Here is a 17192-nt window from a genome sequence, read left to right as displayed (position 1 = left end):
TTCCAATACAACACTAATCACAACTTTGAGCACCCTCTTCATATTTACATTTTACTCAGTTTACTAAAACTTGATATTGTCTAACTATACAGATGACAGAAAATTTAAATGCAAAGGGCCATACTTAATATTCTGGCAGGTTGCAATGGCAAACATATATAATATTCATACACATTCAGTGTGGTCTGGGAATACGCAGACATGGATGTTGTTAATTATGCAATATCTAATTCAGAACAGAACAACAGAGTTGGAAGGGGATATTGGAGGTCTTCTAGTCCAACCCCCTGCTCAGGCAGGAAACCCTATATCATTTCAGACAATGGTTGCCCAATCTCTTCCTTTCTCTTATTTACACTGAAGGATTATGGAACTTGGCTAAAGACAGAGCATCCTTCTCTCATCTTTCCTTTCCAAAATTTATTTTTCTGGCAAGGAAAAAGAAGGGAGAGCCAACTATTTAGTGGAACCATTAAAGGCATCCTTAGAACAAATTTAGAAAATAGGAAAGAAGGAGGAAATTAAGGGAGACAGAAGGTGAGAATTCTCACCAATGGAAACCAATTCTCCATACATTTCCAGATGAAATGTGCAAAGTCTCTTTGCAAAGTTTCCTTTGGAACCTATGTTGAGCCATTAATTAGCTGGTTCAACTTCCCCCCCATAGCATCATACTCATGTGAGGCCAACTTTCGGTTGGTGGCAGCTTACATAGTCCAATGGTGGGATTCAAATATTTTTACTACCGGTTCTGTGGGCGTGGCTTGGTGGGCATGGCAGGGGAAGGATACTGTAAAATCTCCATTCCCTCCCTACTCCAGGGGAAGGTTACTGCAAAATCCCCATTTCCTCCCGATCAGCTGGGACTCGGGAGGCAGAGAATAGATGGGGATGGGGCCAGTCAGAGGTGGTATTTGCCGGTTCTCTGAAATACTCAAAATTTCCACTACCGGTTCTCCAGAATACCACCTCTGGCATTGTCACAATACTTCCTTTGAGATATAACATGGAAATGAGAGAAACTTGGCAAAGTGTTTCTTCTTCTACCCATTGTTAAAGGATTCAGAGTTGGAAGGCACTTGAGTATGGTTCTTCTGTTAAGATGAGTGCAGGATTTCTGTGTGAATATTTTTAACATTTATTAATAATAGTTGTCATGCCTTTACTAATAGAAGCTTACAGAAGTAAAGAGACAAATTGCCATCAATCTGAGAATATCTCAGTATTTGGGCAGGTACTTACCTTTCCGTGATTGTTTCTCTAAGACCACTGGTGACCCCCTTGACTACCGTGCTAGCCTTTGGAGTCAGGACCACCTGAGATATAAAAAAAGAGCCCTTCTTCCTGCGCTCAGTGATTGATGCCTGGAGAAACTGGATCAATTTTTCTGGATCGGTTGTGTTTGCCCCCGGAGCTGGCATCATCTGTCCTGGCCATAGAAATGGGACCTCTAAAGCCACTGGACTGTGATAAAACACCAAAACTTGATAATCCTTCTCCCACAGGTATTGGAGAGAGACTTCATGGGCAAAGATGGCTGGGCACATTTTACTCCCAAATGTGTCTTTGAGCATTTGAACCAGTTTTTCATGGTGGCATTTCTGCATTCCGTAGAAGTGGTTGAAGTCCAACAAGACCACTTCTTTATGATGGTCAATGAGAAAGGCACTGATCTCCTCCAGGCCCTCATTGACTTTGGCACTGAATAAACCATGAGCGAAGTAGAGTTCATTATCTGGGTCTCTGGGCTTTGTGGAGATCCGAAGGTCGAAATACCGTATCCCTGCTCCAAGTTGGCTTGTAAAATTCATTGTCTGTGTTGCAAGCCATTTCCTCATCAGCTTTTTAGCCACAGTTCCAAACACAGAGACAAAATTCTGGACAGTTTCTGGCTGCTCAGGTCCCACTGGAGAGGCCTCATCAATATAGAAGCTAAATGAATCATGAGACCCTAAAGATAATACAAAAGAATAATTTGAAACAAAATCAGCAAGATTTGAACACCCATAAGTGATATCATGTACTCATCAAGATTGCCTAACTATTCCATGAAAATGTGCTGAAATTCAAATAACAGTATAATTTACTTAACTGTTTCATATTCAGGTAGATTGGTGGGAAAGTCTATAATTCATACAGTTAATGAAAGAAATAAAACCAGCATTTGTGTTTAAAAGAAGATAAATATGAATATTTTAAAAGACAGTTGTAATATATGTAACAATATTTTCTTTGATTATATCAGACATGAATGGATGTGTAATATACATATAAGATGATAGTAGTATCTCTTTCTCTCTCTCTCTCTCGCTCTCCCCCTCCCTCCCTCCCTCCCTCCCTCTCTCTCTGTGTCTCACTCTCTCTCTCTGTCTCACTCTCTCTTTCGCTAGTTTGGGAGCCCTTTTTTACACAGAAATGCTCCCTTGGAAGGTAGCTGATTGTCAGCCCTTTGAGGTAGACCAGCTAAGGAAACACTTCCAAGAATGACTGGAACTCTCCTGGACTCGAATATAGGCTGTAGTAACAATCTTGAAAGGCTGTTTTGCCTTCCCCTCCTCTTATACCTCTGGGAATTTGGGTGATGCCAGTTTGAGTTTTTAATTTTAAAGGGTTGTTGTGAAAATAATATTGGAATAGGTAATACTTCTATACCATCTTGAACTTTTAGACATGCATGCAATGAAGTAAGGAATAAACAAACCAATGAGGAAAATTACTTGGCACCGTATGAAAAATTTGCAGAACAAAGAATGATATTAACAGAGAAGATTGACTAGATGGAAAAAATGTCTGAACTGATTTCTTAGCTACTACTTCATGTTCTCAAATCATATCTGTGCAGAAACTCTCCTGGGTTCTGGCACAGACTATGACTCAGCACTGACAATTGTTTGGCTTTCATCCATAAACCCTAGCTGAGATTGACTAGCTCTTGTTTGATCCATTAGTTATACAGGAAGTATATGGGACTGATATCCCTCAGTGTGAATGAGGGAAACAAAGGATACACAAAAGTGCATAACCCCAGTACTTGTTTAAAAGGAATTAATTATAAATGTCTGAGGCAACAAGTAGTTGCTCGCTACAACATCTGAGCAACAGATGGCTTTACTGAGATCATAGATTAGTGCTGCAGGTAAACAGAAGGAATATACTGCTGCTACCTCAGTCTCACAGAACGAGATCTATGAATAGTGTATAACATTGGTACTATCTGCAATTTATTGTCCATTCTTTTACTCTGTTGTTCAGGATGAAGTAAGTGCCTGATAAATCTATCAAATCTGGACCATGCACAACTTCTTAAGAGTACACAATGACTATAAAGTTGGAGAGGGGCATTAACCACCAAGTATGCGGAGCTGGAAATGTTTAGAATTAGAGCTCAACACATTTAAATGTTAGCAGCTTGGTGAAGGCAACCTTACAACTATCATATATGAAAACATACGCCCACAGTGCATTAGCAGTAGATATACTAGCATGCTATCTGAATATGGATAAAATAAAATATCTCAATATCTTGGCTAAATTAGGTCCTCTCCTGTTTTTGAAGGAGAGTATGCCAAAGAATGAGGGAGATGTAGAATTATATACCTACTCTCTGAATAGGGCAAGAATGCTTTCTTTCCTGGGGACATCATCATGATCTCCTCCTGTTCCTTTTTCTTCTTTTCCTTCTCTTTGGTAATACAAAAGAGCATTTGTTTGCTAGTACACCACAAACCGGAGGAAATACAAGCATGAGCAGTTTTGGGGGACTCCCTGTTATTTAACAGGGAGAGCATAAGTTAAAGGTAAAGGTTCCCCCGTACATGTGTGCTAGTCGTTTCCGGCTCTAGGGGGCGGTGCTCATCTCCGTTTCAAAATCAAAGAGCCAGCACTGTCTGAAGACGTGTCTGTGGTTGTGTGGCCGGCATGACTAAATGCCGAAGGCACATGGAGCACTGTTACTTTCCCATCAAAGGTGGTCCTTAGAACCTTCTTTCTCCATGAAAGCAACCTTCCTTGGCAGTGGTGAAATCCAAATTTTTTTACTACCGGTTCTGTGGGCGTGGCTTGGTGGGCATGGTGTGGCTTGGTGGGTGTGACAGGGGAAGGATACTGCAAAATCCCCATTCCCACCCCACTCTGGGGCCAGCCAGAGGTGGTATTTGCCAGTTCTCCGAATTATTCAAAATTTCCGCTACCGGTTTTCCAGAACCTGTCAGAACCTGCTGGATTTCACCCCTGTTCCTTGGTAGAAAGGTCTAAAAACCTTTCCTCTGGGGAAGAGATTTAGCAGCAAATACAACTCTTGGACTGAAGAAAAGATTGAATGCCATTCTCTTAGAACTGAGCAAGGCCCTGTCTGGGATTTTGAACACTCATGCATACAAACATTGATTTCCACATCAAAAGCATATTGTCTGATCCATGGTAGTCTGAAAACCACTTGAAATAATTTATGTTACGCAATTACTTTCAACAAGTAACAACAAAAGAAAATAGAACAGAGAACAGGTTATCTCTTTCCAATTGTAATTCCACTTCATTTTATATTATTATTTCTATTTTACCCTACAAAGAGCAAGGGTTCCAAATATTGGGTATTGGCAATATTTATAGGCAATATCAATTATAAGGGTCTTTGAGGTGGAACAGCAAAGCAAACTGTAAATTGGAAAGACAATAGAAAAGAATTAAAACCCTATAATCATAGATGATGCGGTGGCTAAGGCACTAAGCTTGTCGATCAAAAGGTCGACAGTTCAGCAGTTCAAATCCCTAGTGCCGCATAATGGGGTGAGCTCCCATTACTTGTCCCAGCTTCTGACAACCTAGCAGTTCGAAAGCACATAAAAAATACAAGTAGAAAAATAGAGACCACCTTTGGTGGGAAGGTAACAGCATTCCGTGCACCTTTGGCATTTAGTCATGCCAGCCACATGACCACAGAATTGTCATCAGACAGCTGGCTCTTCAGCTTTGAAACAGAGATGAGCACCGTCCCCTAGAGTCGGGAATAACTAGCAGATATGGTACGAGGGGAACCTTTACCTTTATCTTTTAATCATAGGTGACCAAATCAAGCAGAGGCTGAAAGTATACTGGAATAATTGTGCTTTAACCTTGTGAAGGACAACCATGGAATGGAAGCCACCATTGAGAAGTCTAGTTGCCTCATCTACTTCCCATGAACCACATAAAATGGGCTACCCAGCAGGCTTTTGTTAGATGACTGGACGAGCAGATTCAATTCTGGCAATTCCTAAACAACTTGGATTTAGGTAGGATTTCTCTAAATCAGTGTCTTTCAAATTTGACAACTTTAAGATGTATGGACTTCAATTTCCAGAATTCCCCAGCTTAAAAAACACTGCTCTAAATTAATGCTCTGTTGATTCTTCCAAGCATAAACTAAGGGTAAAAGGATAAAAGGAAGACACAACCATGGTCTGTAATCGTGTTTCTATGAACAGTAATGATCTTATTCTACAAATCCAAGTATTCCAGGCTCTCTTGAAGAAAAGTGATAAATATGGAATCCTGTCATGTAGAACTACTTGATCAAATTGATCCAGAAGATTTCACCTTCATGTAGGACCAAATATATCTTTGCAATAAATCCAGTAATGAAACAGGGAGGGCTGATGTAAATGGGGACCAAACCCATTTACTGCAACTTATTTTTATTCCTTTCAGTTGCTTTGTCCTCTTTTAAGTGATTCATAAGGATATATTCAAGACAAGACTTTTTACGGTGCAAATGGCATTTAAATTGAATCAGCTATCAGTCAAATGGAAGCATTTATTTCAATGTGTCTATTTGCTCAGCATAAAATGTTTTGCACTGCATCATCAAAACAAAAATAAATCAATGGTTAAAAGCTCATTATTTCTCCCAAATCACATATAAGAAAGAGCAGTGATCTACAGCTAAGCAGTTAATCTGTTTGGAGCTGCCAGTGTTGAACTGTGGGGGTTTTAAAAACTCATTTTTCAAGTAAAGAATGGAAAATCTTCTTGAAAAAAATACCTTTGATGGAAGTCATCCTTCCAGGACATATTAATTTGAAACTTCTAGGTAACAATAAATTTATAACCCAAAATTTAGCACAAAAGTAGGCTGGTTCCCAAACTCCTTAAACATAACTTCAAGTTTTGTGAGCTGGGGGAAAAAATCAAGTACTGTACTGACTCTTTAATCCCTTTAACCTATTCTCCTATGTGTTGGAAAGAAAATTAAACCAGAATTTCATTTCACTTTGGCAACATTTGTTGATCCATTGTTCTCACTGGAATCCTGGATGTCTCCAATAGTTAAGAGTGGCTATTCCAACTTATTTTCCAGCAATCTTATTATTTATATCTTGCATCTAAAATTGCCCAAAGTGTTTTCTGGAATGTCATAGTAAACATGCTGGCTAGGCTCAATTATCCTAAATCTGGATTAGCAAAACATTGTTATTTTCCTTTGGATAAAACCATGGCGGGATTCCCACAACATGCTGAAACTCAGAGTAGCCAGCCCTGTTTAGACAAGATTGATGTTTTGTACAGACACAAGTTTCTCATCTAGTCCTTTCCTAGAGTTGGTATGTAAGTATAAACCAGGAGTGAAATCCACATTTTTTTTCCTACTGGTTCTGTGGGCGTGGCTTGGTGGGCGTGGCAGGGAAGGATATTGCAAAATCTCCATTCCCACCCCACTCCAGGGGAAGGATACTGCAAAAGAGCCTTGGTAGCACAGTGGACTAAAGCACTGTTATTAACATCTGCTGCTTGCAATTACTGCAAGTTCAAATCTCACCAGGCTCAAGGTTGACTCAGCCTTCCATCCTTTCAAAGGTAGGTAAAATGAGGACCCAGATTGTGGGGGCAATAAACTGACTTTGTATAAATATATACAAAAGTATGAAGGCTATTGCTTAACGCATTGTAAGCAGCCCTGAGTCTCCGGAGAAGGGCGGCATATAAATTAAAGCAAAAAAAAAAAAAATTCCATTCCCTCCCCTCCTGGGGGAAGGATATTGCAAAATCTCCATTCCCACCCCACTCTGGGGCCAGCCAGAGGTGATATTTGTTGGTTCTCCGAACTACTCAAAATTTCCACTGCCGGTTCTCCAAAACCTGTTAGAACCTGCTGGATTTCACCCCTGGTATAAACTATAATTAAGTTTAGAAAAGAATATCCAAATCCAGACCTCCAAAGAGATTTGTAACCTTTCTGTGGAACTTGTTTCATTAGACTTTTAAAATTTTTATAGGTGTTCCAGTACAAGAAATTATACGTAGTTTAAATTTGAGCCATTAGGTTCTTGGTGCCTGATTATTTTCTTGCAGACGCTTCAATAAAATGTTACCTAGTCTGGTAATGAAATGTTTACAAGAAACAACCAAGCTCAGACAGCATCAAGAGCCCAGCTGTAAATGTTATTAAGGAATGGATTTAGGAATGAATTTCTAAAACATTAGGCATCTGGCCCTTCAAAACAACTTTTCCGTGACCATTAATTAACATTATAATACTGAAGCCTCACAAACTTTTATATCAGCTCAGTTCAGTGCTTTGCCTTCTGGTACTGTTTTCATATAGATATCAAAATGTTCCTGACTCATATGTATTTGTTCAACCATGACCTTCTCCATTGCCCCTTTTATAGGAATTGTTATGCTTTCCCTGTAGTACCCATTCTACAAGTTAATTCAAGGAGAAAGACTGAAATGTATGCATTGTATCTTCTATTGCATCAAGATTTGAGCACTTCCAGCACTGTAGCTAACTTCTGCTTCATACTTTGATTGCTGATGGAAGATTGAGTTAAATTTTAAATTGATTTTAAATCGGATTGTTTTAATTTACGGCCAAAATATTTAATTATTTTAAACTGTTTTTTAAATTTTGTATGTTCTGTTTTTTTACTTTGGCTGTCCACCGCCCTGAGTCCTATTTGGAGAAGGGCGGTATAGAAATGGAAACAAACAAACAAACAAACAAATAAATAAATAAATAAATAAATAAATAAATAAATAAATAAATAAATAAATAAATAAAATTATATGAAACATGGCTAAATATATTAGTCCTTAATACAAAAATGTGACTATGTATGCATAGACATATACATTTGGGTATATATAGCCCAATGACAGTTCCATCCACCCCCACCATCCAGTCAGAACTGAAGAAGCTTGTCAAGCAAACCCAATATGACAGTCAGGATTTTGGGAACCCTGACAAAGCTTCTTGGATGAGAAGCGAAACACCTTCCTCAAGGAAAAAACATCGTCCAGTTGCCTTTTGAAAAAGCACCTTTGAGATTACACCCAAGATCTGGGAATAGACAAGTTGTGCACAAAGCTGAATTTTGTGCACAACTTGAACTACTGCTTTAGATAATCCATAATTCATATACTCTCAAGCCCAAGCCCAGAGATGACACTGCAAAATCCAATCAGGTTGAATCCTTCACTTGCTTACACCTAATGGACAGAATCTTATCCATTCTTGTCCTTTCTACTAGATATACATTGAAAGAGGCTAGGATATGGCTACTCTGAACCTTTACCCCCTGCCCCCATTCTGCTTGAGATTGTACAATCTCTTAATCCGGACTTCTCTTTGGGAAAGCACCATGTTTGGGAAAAAATCTCCATGTCATTTGCGAGACCAATTTTCGAATACAGCTCATCTGTCTGGAACCCAGACTACATATCGGATATTAATATAATTGAGAGAGTCCAGAGATATTTCACAAGAAGAGTCCTCCACTCCTCTGCTTGCAACAGAATGCCTTATGCCACCAGGCTTGAAATTTTGGGTTTAGACAACTTAGAACTACGCTGATTTTGGTCTGACCTAAGTGTAGTACATAAAATTATCTGCCAATGTCCTACCTATCAATGACTACTTCAGCTTCAACCACAACAATACACGAGCAAATAATAGATACAAACTCAAGGTAAACCATTCCAAACTCGATTGCAGAAAATATGACTTCAGTAACAGAGTGGTCAATGCCTGGAATGCACTACCTGACTCTGTGGTTTCTTCCCCAAACCCTCAAAACTTTAACCTTAGACTGTCTACTGTTGACCTCACCCCATTCCTAAGAGGCCTGTAAGGGGCATGCATAAGGTCTCTCCTACTGTCCCCTTTGTATCCATTCCATGTATTAATAACCATGTCTATATCTATGTCGGTTATCTAATATGTGATTGACAAAATAAAATAAAATAAAATAAAATAAATAAATAAATAAAATTTTGCCAAAAGCCCCCCCCACCACCACCACTTTGCTCCTTCAGCTGCACCTTTCCTCATATTTTAAAACTTTTTAACACCTACCCTAAAGATACTACTGGGCCTAGAGACATTAACAGAACTTGGGTGACCTGCAACTTGCTGTTCACGACTGTTTTTTTTCTTTTTGCAATAATATTGAGCCTTTTGTTGACAAAGTAGCCTCTTTGACCAAAAAAAGGAGAGAAAATCCGATATCGTTCTACCAGTCTGAATAGCATTTCATTCAGTTATTATTATTATTTTATTATTATTTATTGAATTTATATATCGCCCTACTCCCGAAGGACTCAGGGCGGTGAACAGCCAAAAGATAAAGTACATATAATACAAATGTTAAAAAACCATTAAAATACAATTAAATAAATTGGCCCAGAGAACAAAATTTAAAACATCCCACATTTACAAGACAAATTAAATATTTTAAAAAGTTAAAAACAGTTTAAAAGAGAGGTTAGGCCAGGCCGGCCTGCTGGAATAGGAATGTTTTGAGGGCACGGCGGAAAGCACGCAGATCCGGGATCCTCCGTATCTCCGGGGGGAGATCGTTCCAGATGGCAGGTGCCCCCACAGAGAAGGCTCTTCCCCTGGGGGCTGCCAGTCGACACTGTTTGACTGACGGCACCCTAAGAAGCCCCTCTCTATGGGAGCGTACTGGTCGGTGAGAGGCTACTGGTGGCAGAAGGCGGTCTCGTAGATACCCCGGTCCTAAGCCATGGAGTGCTCTAAAGGTGGTAACCAAAACCTTGAAGTGTACCCGGAAGACCACTGGGAGCCAGTGCAGCTCGCGCAGGAGGGGAGTCACATGGGAGCGCCACGTCGCTCCCATAACCACCCGCGCGGCCGCAAATGTTAATAAATGTAACATTTTCTAATTAAAAAGCAATAAATGTATGAGGTATCACTTGCTTTTCTGTAAATATAATTATATTGAATAGATTTTGGCAGTGGTGGTAGAAGAAGAAAAATCTTTGCAGAGCAGTGCTCATGGTTACACAACTAATTTTTAAAAATGGTCTTCACGATAATTACTGGAGCTCATCCCCAAAGGAGGCCTTCTGGTTCTCTGGCTTCTTTCTTTTTCCTTTTCCTATTTTCTTCAGTACAATCTGTACTGTTCTTCCAAGGCAGATTTGGATGTATATTTTTAGACTGTCTGCAGAATTTAGACTGTCTGCAGAATTTGTATGTCACTTTTTTCTTATTTTTATGTGACAGGTTGTATTAAAATTGGAAAACATTCCATAGCCAGTATGGATGTTCTAAATTGAGAAGAACCTGAACCCCTTTTCTGAGGTATTTTGTCAAAAGTATCTTTTGACAAAAGATCTTCCCCAAGAAAATAGGCATCACATGTTTTGTAATGCTGATTGGTAATGTTTTGTTCCAATATGAACCTGGGACAATAGGGAAAGTAAGCATCCTATAAGGATCTAGGGACACTTTTTACTTTCTTTAAATTCTAAGCAGTTTTTTTTTCATTATGGAAATAAATCAGGACTTGAAACAAACAATAAGAAATGCAGACTGTCCAGCATGATCATTTGTAGAGCACCAGGTTAGCCAAAGCTGCCAGATATCTTCCATAACTTCACTCTTCCTATTATAAATGACAAAGCAAAGGTACCACATGGCTGAGAATGGGTTTCAGAAATTACTAACCCTAATCATTTACATTCCAGAGTTTACTTTCCTGATATTTTGCCTATTCTTACTTGGATAAATGGGCAATGAAAACCTTGCTTCAATAAATTGGAAAGTCATCCTTGATGCCCACACAACATACAATATATTGAAGCAATTAAAATGGTGATAACAAAGATCAGTGGCCCATTCCCAATTGCCAAAGACTCCACCAAATGCTGCACTAATCTATGCCCCACCACCTAATGCAAAAATAAACTTCTTCTTCTTCCCCTTCTCCTCCTCCTCCTCCTCCTTCTCCTTCTCCTTCTCCTTCTCCTTCTCCTTCTCCTTCTCCTTCTCCTGACATCTTTGAAAAATATAAATGCCTAATAGACCCGATGAGCTTGTTGATTGAAAGGTCGGCAGTTCAGCGGTTCGACTCCCTAGTGCCACGTAACGGGGTGAGCTTCCATTATTTGTCCCAGCTTCTGCCAACCTAGCAGTTCGAAAGCATGTAAAAAATGCAAGTAGAAAAATAGAGACCACCTTTGGTGGGAAGGTAACAGCGTTCGGTGTGCCTTTGGCGTTTAGTCATACTGGCCACATGACCACAGAGACGTCTTTGGACAGCGCTGGCTCTTCGGCTTTGTAATGGAGATGAGCACCGCCCCCTAGAGTTGGGAGCAACTAACACATATGTGCAAGGGGAACCTTTACCTTTTTATAGCTACAATAGATCAACTATTCAGTGGTGTCCTATAGGACGCCTTTACATTCATGCACAGGCATTTATAATATCCACCGTTACTAGAGAGACAAGATGCATTAATGTCCTGCTCTGAGATTTATATTCCAACCCAAAGCCTACCAGACAAGATAAATGCTGAAGAAGAATGACAATTGCCCAGGGTATCTCACAGCAAAATGTATCCCTCCAAAATCATGAAGACAAGACCCACTAGGGATACAAGGACACTAATAAATGTTGATAATAGCTTCAGCATTTAGAGCTAGAATGGAGAACTTTTGTTCAAATACTATATTCGGCTGAAATATTTGAGATGGTTTGCCGTAGGAGTAAAAATACTCTTTTTCCCTTCAATCTCTAATCAAACTCTATCATATACCTTAAATATTTCCCCTTCCTTTCCCTCTTCTTAGCACTCTTTCTGAGAGTTGATGAGGTTGTGAACTTTCAACAGTTCCAAAAAGGTTCCACACCCATTTGCACTATTCAAGTGACCCTGAGGGCACAGGTAAACCTCCAAGTGACCTCAAATATTCTCAGAAAGAGTGCTAATGACCAGATGACTGCAAGGAATATAAATCCTTCCATTCCCCACCATTCAGCCAGAATTGAAGAAGCTTCTCAGATGAGAAGTGAAAGGCCTTCAAAGAACGAATAAAGAAAGTCCAATTGCCTCTTGAAAAAGTTCCTTTGGATCAACCATGACCTGGATGACTGAGAATCTCCATAGATGATACTAAACTTGTTCAAGTACAGATAAAATGCCATCATACTACCAGTGAAGTCTTGCTGCACCACTAGGAAAAATTAGTTCCTTTCTTCATCTATTCATCTCTTCATGGTGCCTGGCAAGACTGTATCTGTTCAGGAATTACATACTAAAAGTTAAATTGATGGTTTTGGTTGTTTACCTTCAAACTATCCACTCTGGTACATTAGCAGTTTCTCCACTCTTCCATGTACATATGATGATGAAAATCATACATTCCTGTCACAACTAGTGCATCAGAGTTTTGCTCAGCAGTTATTCTAAAGTAGTGTGAATTAGGGGTAATTAAAGCATGCCAGTAACACAATGTACAAAATGGCTCCTTGCCAAGAGAAGAAGAAAAAGATTTTGTACAGATTTTAATTTCTTATCGCTGCACTGGGATTCTTCCCATCCCACCCTCTCTCATCAAATCTCATTTTACAGTTGAAAGATAATGAGGAAAACACGAACTGCTTTGTTTTTTTGTTGTTGTTGTTTATATCCTTTTATATTCATTTGGAATGAAAGCTTTTGAAGCTTCAAAGAAGGAAAGTTGAATATTTATTTTTCAATATTTCCAACTAAATACACATGCTTTGTCCTAAAATGGATAGAATATTGCACACCCGTTGTATCTGTTGGAGTAAACCAATTTCATAGAACAACTGTGTTTAGATCTGAAGAGTGGCCTAGAAGTGGAGCTCTTGCCTCACAATCAGAAGGCTGTGAGTTCGATCCTAGGTAGTGGCAGATATTTGTCTCTCTGGGCACAATGAGTAAATATCATCTGCGAACTCTGCATTGGTGACAGGAATGGTATCCGGCCAGTAAACATTCAGCTCCATTCAGTTGCCCCAGTTGCATCCCAATGCAAGGGATTACGGGGTCATTAAAAGACCAAAAAAACCCCCTGTGTTTAGATCTGAGGCTCTCAAGTTGCCACAATGAGCCCGCTGAGGAACTTCTATGCACAAAAACTCACACAAGCAATTATTTGAGATGCCCCTGAATACCCAAAATCCTATATAGATATTTTAAAAAATGAAAAAAGCAAGCATTGAAGCTTTTCCCAGACTCTAGGCTGTAGATATTATGGCAACTCTGTGTTTGAATGTTCTTTCTGTGTGAATGTACATACGGTATCTGCACACAGACTGTATTCCTGAACACAGAAGAAAACCAAGCAAAATACTTGGGTGAACCCCTTATCCTAATATCTTAACTTTCTACATTCCTAGAAATTTACTTTCTAATCAGAAGATGAGAGGGGGTGGACAATATCCCCCATTCTGTAAGCCAGGGCTGTCAAACTCCTGGCCCATGGGCCAGATATATCACGCGCTGCCCATGCCCTTGCCCTGTTTAGTGAAGGGGGTGGGGGAATCCAGATACATCACATGATGCCGCAGTGATGACGTGAGTTTGACATCCCAAAACAGACAAAATTCAGGAAATTTTGCTCTAAACAGACAAAATTCAGGAACTTTGGAAACATTTGATTGCGCTGATTCTATAAAGGCAAAGAGCAAGAAGTTTTATTCTACTGTATTCAATGTAATCATCAGCAAAGACCTGCAGAAGTCAAATAGATCATCAGGCTTCCATGTAAAAGGAATTCAGAGGTAAGTATGACAATAATAATTACTATTTTCTCTGAAAGTATATTCATTGTCTGGAGTAGCGTCATTCACTTGGCGTGCAGAATTTCATTTGCTGATAAATAATCATAATTTTGTTATGCTGTGACTGACTTCCATAGTCACTGAGATTACTGTGCTATAATTATCTAACTGCAGTGTTCTATCCAACTCAGTTTGCATATGCTCTTTATATTTATTACGAAAGATGGATGAATATTTGCATAATGCAGTCTGCTTTTGTGCTATGTGAAATATGTTTATATGCCATAAATCCTTTATCTCCAGGTTCCCAACAATGAGTCCTATGTCCAGGATGCTCTCCCAGGCATTTTTCAGTATTTGAAGACAATGTTAATCATGAACATACCATTAAAATTGGCTTACAAATTATCAAACAAAAGAAGGAAACAAACAATAAGTAAAGGAACCAAAAGGTTAGACATTCTAAAGATTTCTAAAAATTAAAGTCTCTTCTATTTGCATCACTAGATCACAGATTTCTGTTATTTTAAAACACGAGTATCAAACTCGATTTCATTGAGGGCCACTTCAGGGTTGTGTTTGACCTCAGGGGGCCAGGGTGAGCATGGCCAGCTCAACATTATTCATGTCAGGGGCACCTGTGGCAGCCCAAGCACTCTGCCAGAGAAAATGGGCTTCCAGTCCTTTACTGTTTCCAGGTTAGTGCTTCAGGCCAGATTTAAGCATCCCGGGGGGCGGATGTGGCCCACGGGCCTTGAGTTTGACACCCCTGTTCCAGTGGTAGGTTCCTCCCGGTTTGGCCCGGTTTTCCCGAGCCGGTAGCAGTGACGATATGATGTCAACGAACCAGTTCCCCCGCCCCCCATAGCCCCCAACCCACCCCACTCACCCCCACCCATACACCCCGCATTATTCTTACCTTTTATTTGGCCCCACCCCCAATCTATTGCTGCCTCCTGAGTCCCAGCTGATGGCTAGAGGGAAAAAAACTGTTTAAACTCTTGCCGCAGGGTTTCAAAGGGCCGCCCTACAGCTGATCATTGTTAAAAGAAAACAAATGAGTAGACCAGTGCCTGCAAAAATACATGAGTAGATTGGTGCCTGCAAAAATACATGAGTAGATCAGTGCCTGCAAAAATACATGAGTAGACCAATGCCTGCAAAAATACATGAGTAGATCAGTGCCTGCAAAAATACATGGGTAGATCAGTGCCTGGAAAAATACATGAGTAGACCAGTGCCTGCAAAAATACATGAGTAGATCAGTGGCTGCAAAAATACATGAGTAGATCAGTGGCTGCAAAGATACATGAGTAGATCAGTACCTGCAAAAATACATGAGTAGATCAGTGCCTGCAAAAAATAAATGGGTAAATCGTTACAGCTCTGCAAGCAGTTAAAAGCCTGGTAGACCAGTACCTCTGCTAAATCCTAAATAATTGTCACATGGCCATCAAGCCACGCTCACAAAATAAGCCACGCCCACAGAATCGATAGTGAAAAAATTAGAACCCACCCCTGCCCTGTTCTAAAAGAGTCTTCCTAACTCAGAAGACAAATGTATTAACAGGTTGGAAGAACCCTACAGCTTGCAAAAGCAAAACATGAAAGAAAAAAAAGCAAAGAGGTAAATAGCATCTCAGGTTGGGCTAGTAATAATATAAGTTCAGAAGGCATGGAATATCATCTTTTGCTCCACTTTCAAACAGAAGGACAGACACCATGTTACCCAGTCAAATCTGCTAGTACTGAGTAGTAAGAGAAATGGATTGTGAACAGCTTCAGTCCATATTGTAACATTTGCAGGTTCTACATGCCTTAGTATGAGCATGTATATCCTCTGCCACATGTCTAAACTCTTTTTCTAGGAGAAAAAAAAAAAGAGAAAAGGCCAAGATTCTGCACTGTAAGAACAAAATGTTGACTCTTCCTGTATCGTACAGTACAGCTTTAACTTCTATCCATCTCAGAACTGTGGCTGTACTCAACGCAATATTTAAATTGCTTTGCTGTTTACCATAAAAATGGCCATCAGAACATTGATTGTACATGCTGCTAGACTGAATGCCGCACCAAGAACATGACACATGAATTGATGTGTCGGCTAGAAGATGTTGTTAATTTAGCAATCTCTGCCTACTGAATCAAAGTACTAGCAGATTTGGCTGGGTAACATGGTGTCTGTCCTTCTGTTTGAAAGTGGAGCAAAAGATATAAGGATTCTTGCAGAATGTGGCCTATTAGTATAAAAGAGAACGTAAGTCAGGTGTTCAAATTCACTGTTTTGAAAGTAAAGAGAGTTGTTGTTACAGAATCAAAAAGCCAGAAAAATGTGCTGTTTTCATGATCTACCCAAGCCTGGATATTTCATGCACAAGGATGTACAACTGGTTGAAAAATGTGCACTACAATTGTTATTCACAGTAGGCTTTACTGCACAGTAGTTAGTCCCGTTCTCAAGAATTTTTGATTTGGCATAAAAATGTGCAGTGTGTTAGCCATCCTTTGACTAATTTCAAGAGCATTTCAAGGATATCTCTTCCTTATAACTATCAGCCTTAAGTGCTGATAGAGATACCCATTATTAGCATCAGGATATGTGCCCTAGTAATCCCAACCACATATCCACACCATACCATTATTTATTTCAGAACTTGAAGCTCCTCCTCTGTAACTCTGGCCCATTCATCTATCCAATCTGGTTTTCTAAGGAAGCTCTACCATTATCCCCTCATTCCAAAGTGAAGCAGAATTTAACCTTTCATAGAAACCAAATACATGTATGGAAATTTAACAGGTCTTCCAAAATGAGATTCCAACAAGACTATAGAACTGTAGAACTATAGAACTATAGAATTCCTTATTAGCCAAGTATGATTGGATAACACAAGGAATTTGTCTTTGGTGCATATGCTCTCAGTGTATATAAAAAGACAAGATATATTCATCAAGAATCATAACGTACGACACTTAATGATAGTCACAGGGTACAAATAAGCAATCAAATCATATTAAGAAAAAGTCAATATAAATCATAAGGATACCAGCAACAAGATTACAGTCATACAGTCATAAGTGGGAGGAGATGGGTGATAGGAACGATGAGAAGATTAATAGTAGTGCAGACGTAGTAAATAGTTTTTATTAAAAGTCAACACA

At 39.5% G+C, this 17192-nt stretch overlaps 1 protein-coding gene across 1 annotated transcript in view; it reads right to left on the bottom strand.

Moving 5' to 3' along the window:
- The window catches only part of PLCXD3 (phosphatidylinositol specific phospholipase C X domain containing 3), a 92010-nt gene that overhangs the window by 32497 nt on the left and 42321 nt on the right, over window positions 1-17192 (bottom strand). The window contains exon 2 of the mRNA XM_070935915.1: window positions 1243-1951. Within this exon, the coding sequence (XP_070792016.1) occupies window positions 1243-1951 (709 nt within the window). The remainder of the gene's footprint in view (window positions 1-1242; window positions 1952-17192) is intronic.

Source organism: Pituophis catenifer, unplaced genomic scaffold (assembly GCF_029215685.1).
Source record: "Pituophis catenifer annectens isolate HBS135680 unplaced genomic scaffold, rPitCat1.0.hap2 SCAF_2, whole genome shotgun sequence".
In the NCBI taxonomy this organism is placed as follows: Eukaryota; Metazoa; Chordata; class Lepidosauria; order Squamata; family Colubridae; genus Pituophis; species Pituophis catenifer.
The sequence above is the reverse complement of the archived record's forward strand: the minus strand, read 5'-3'. Positions and strand labels throughout refer to the sequence as shown.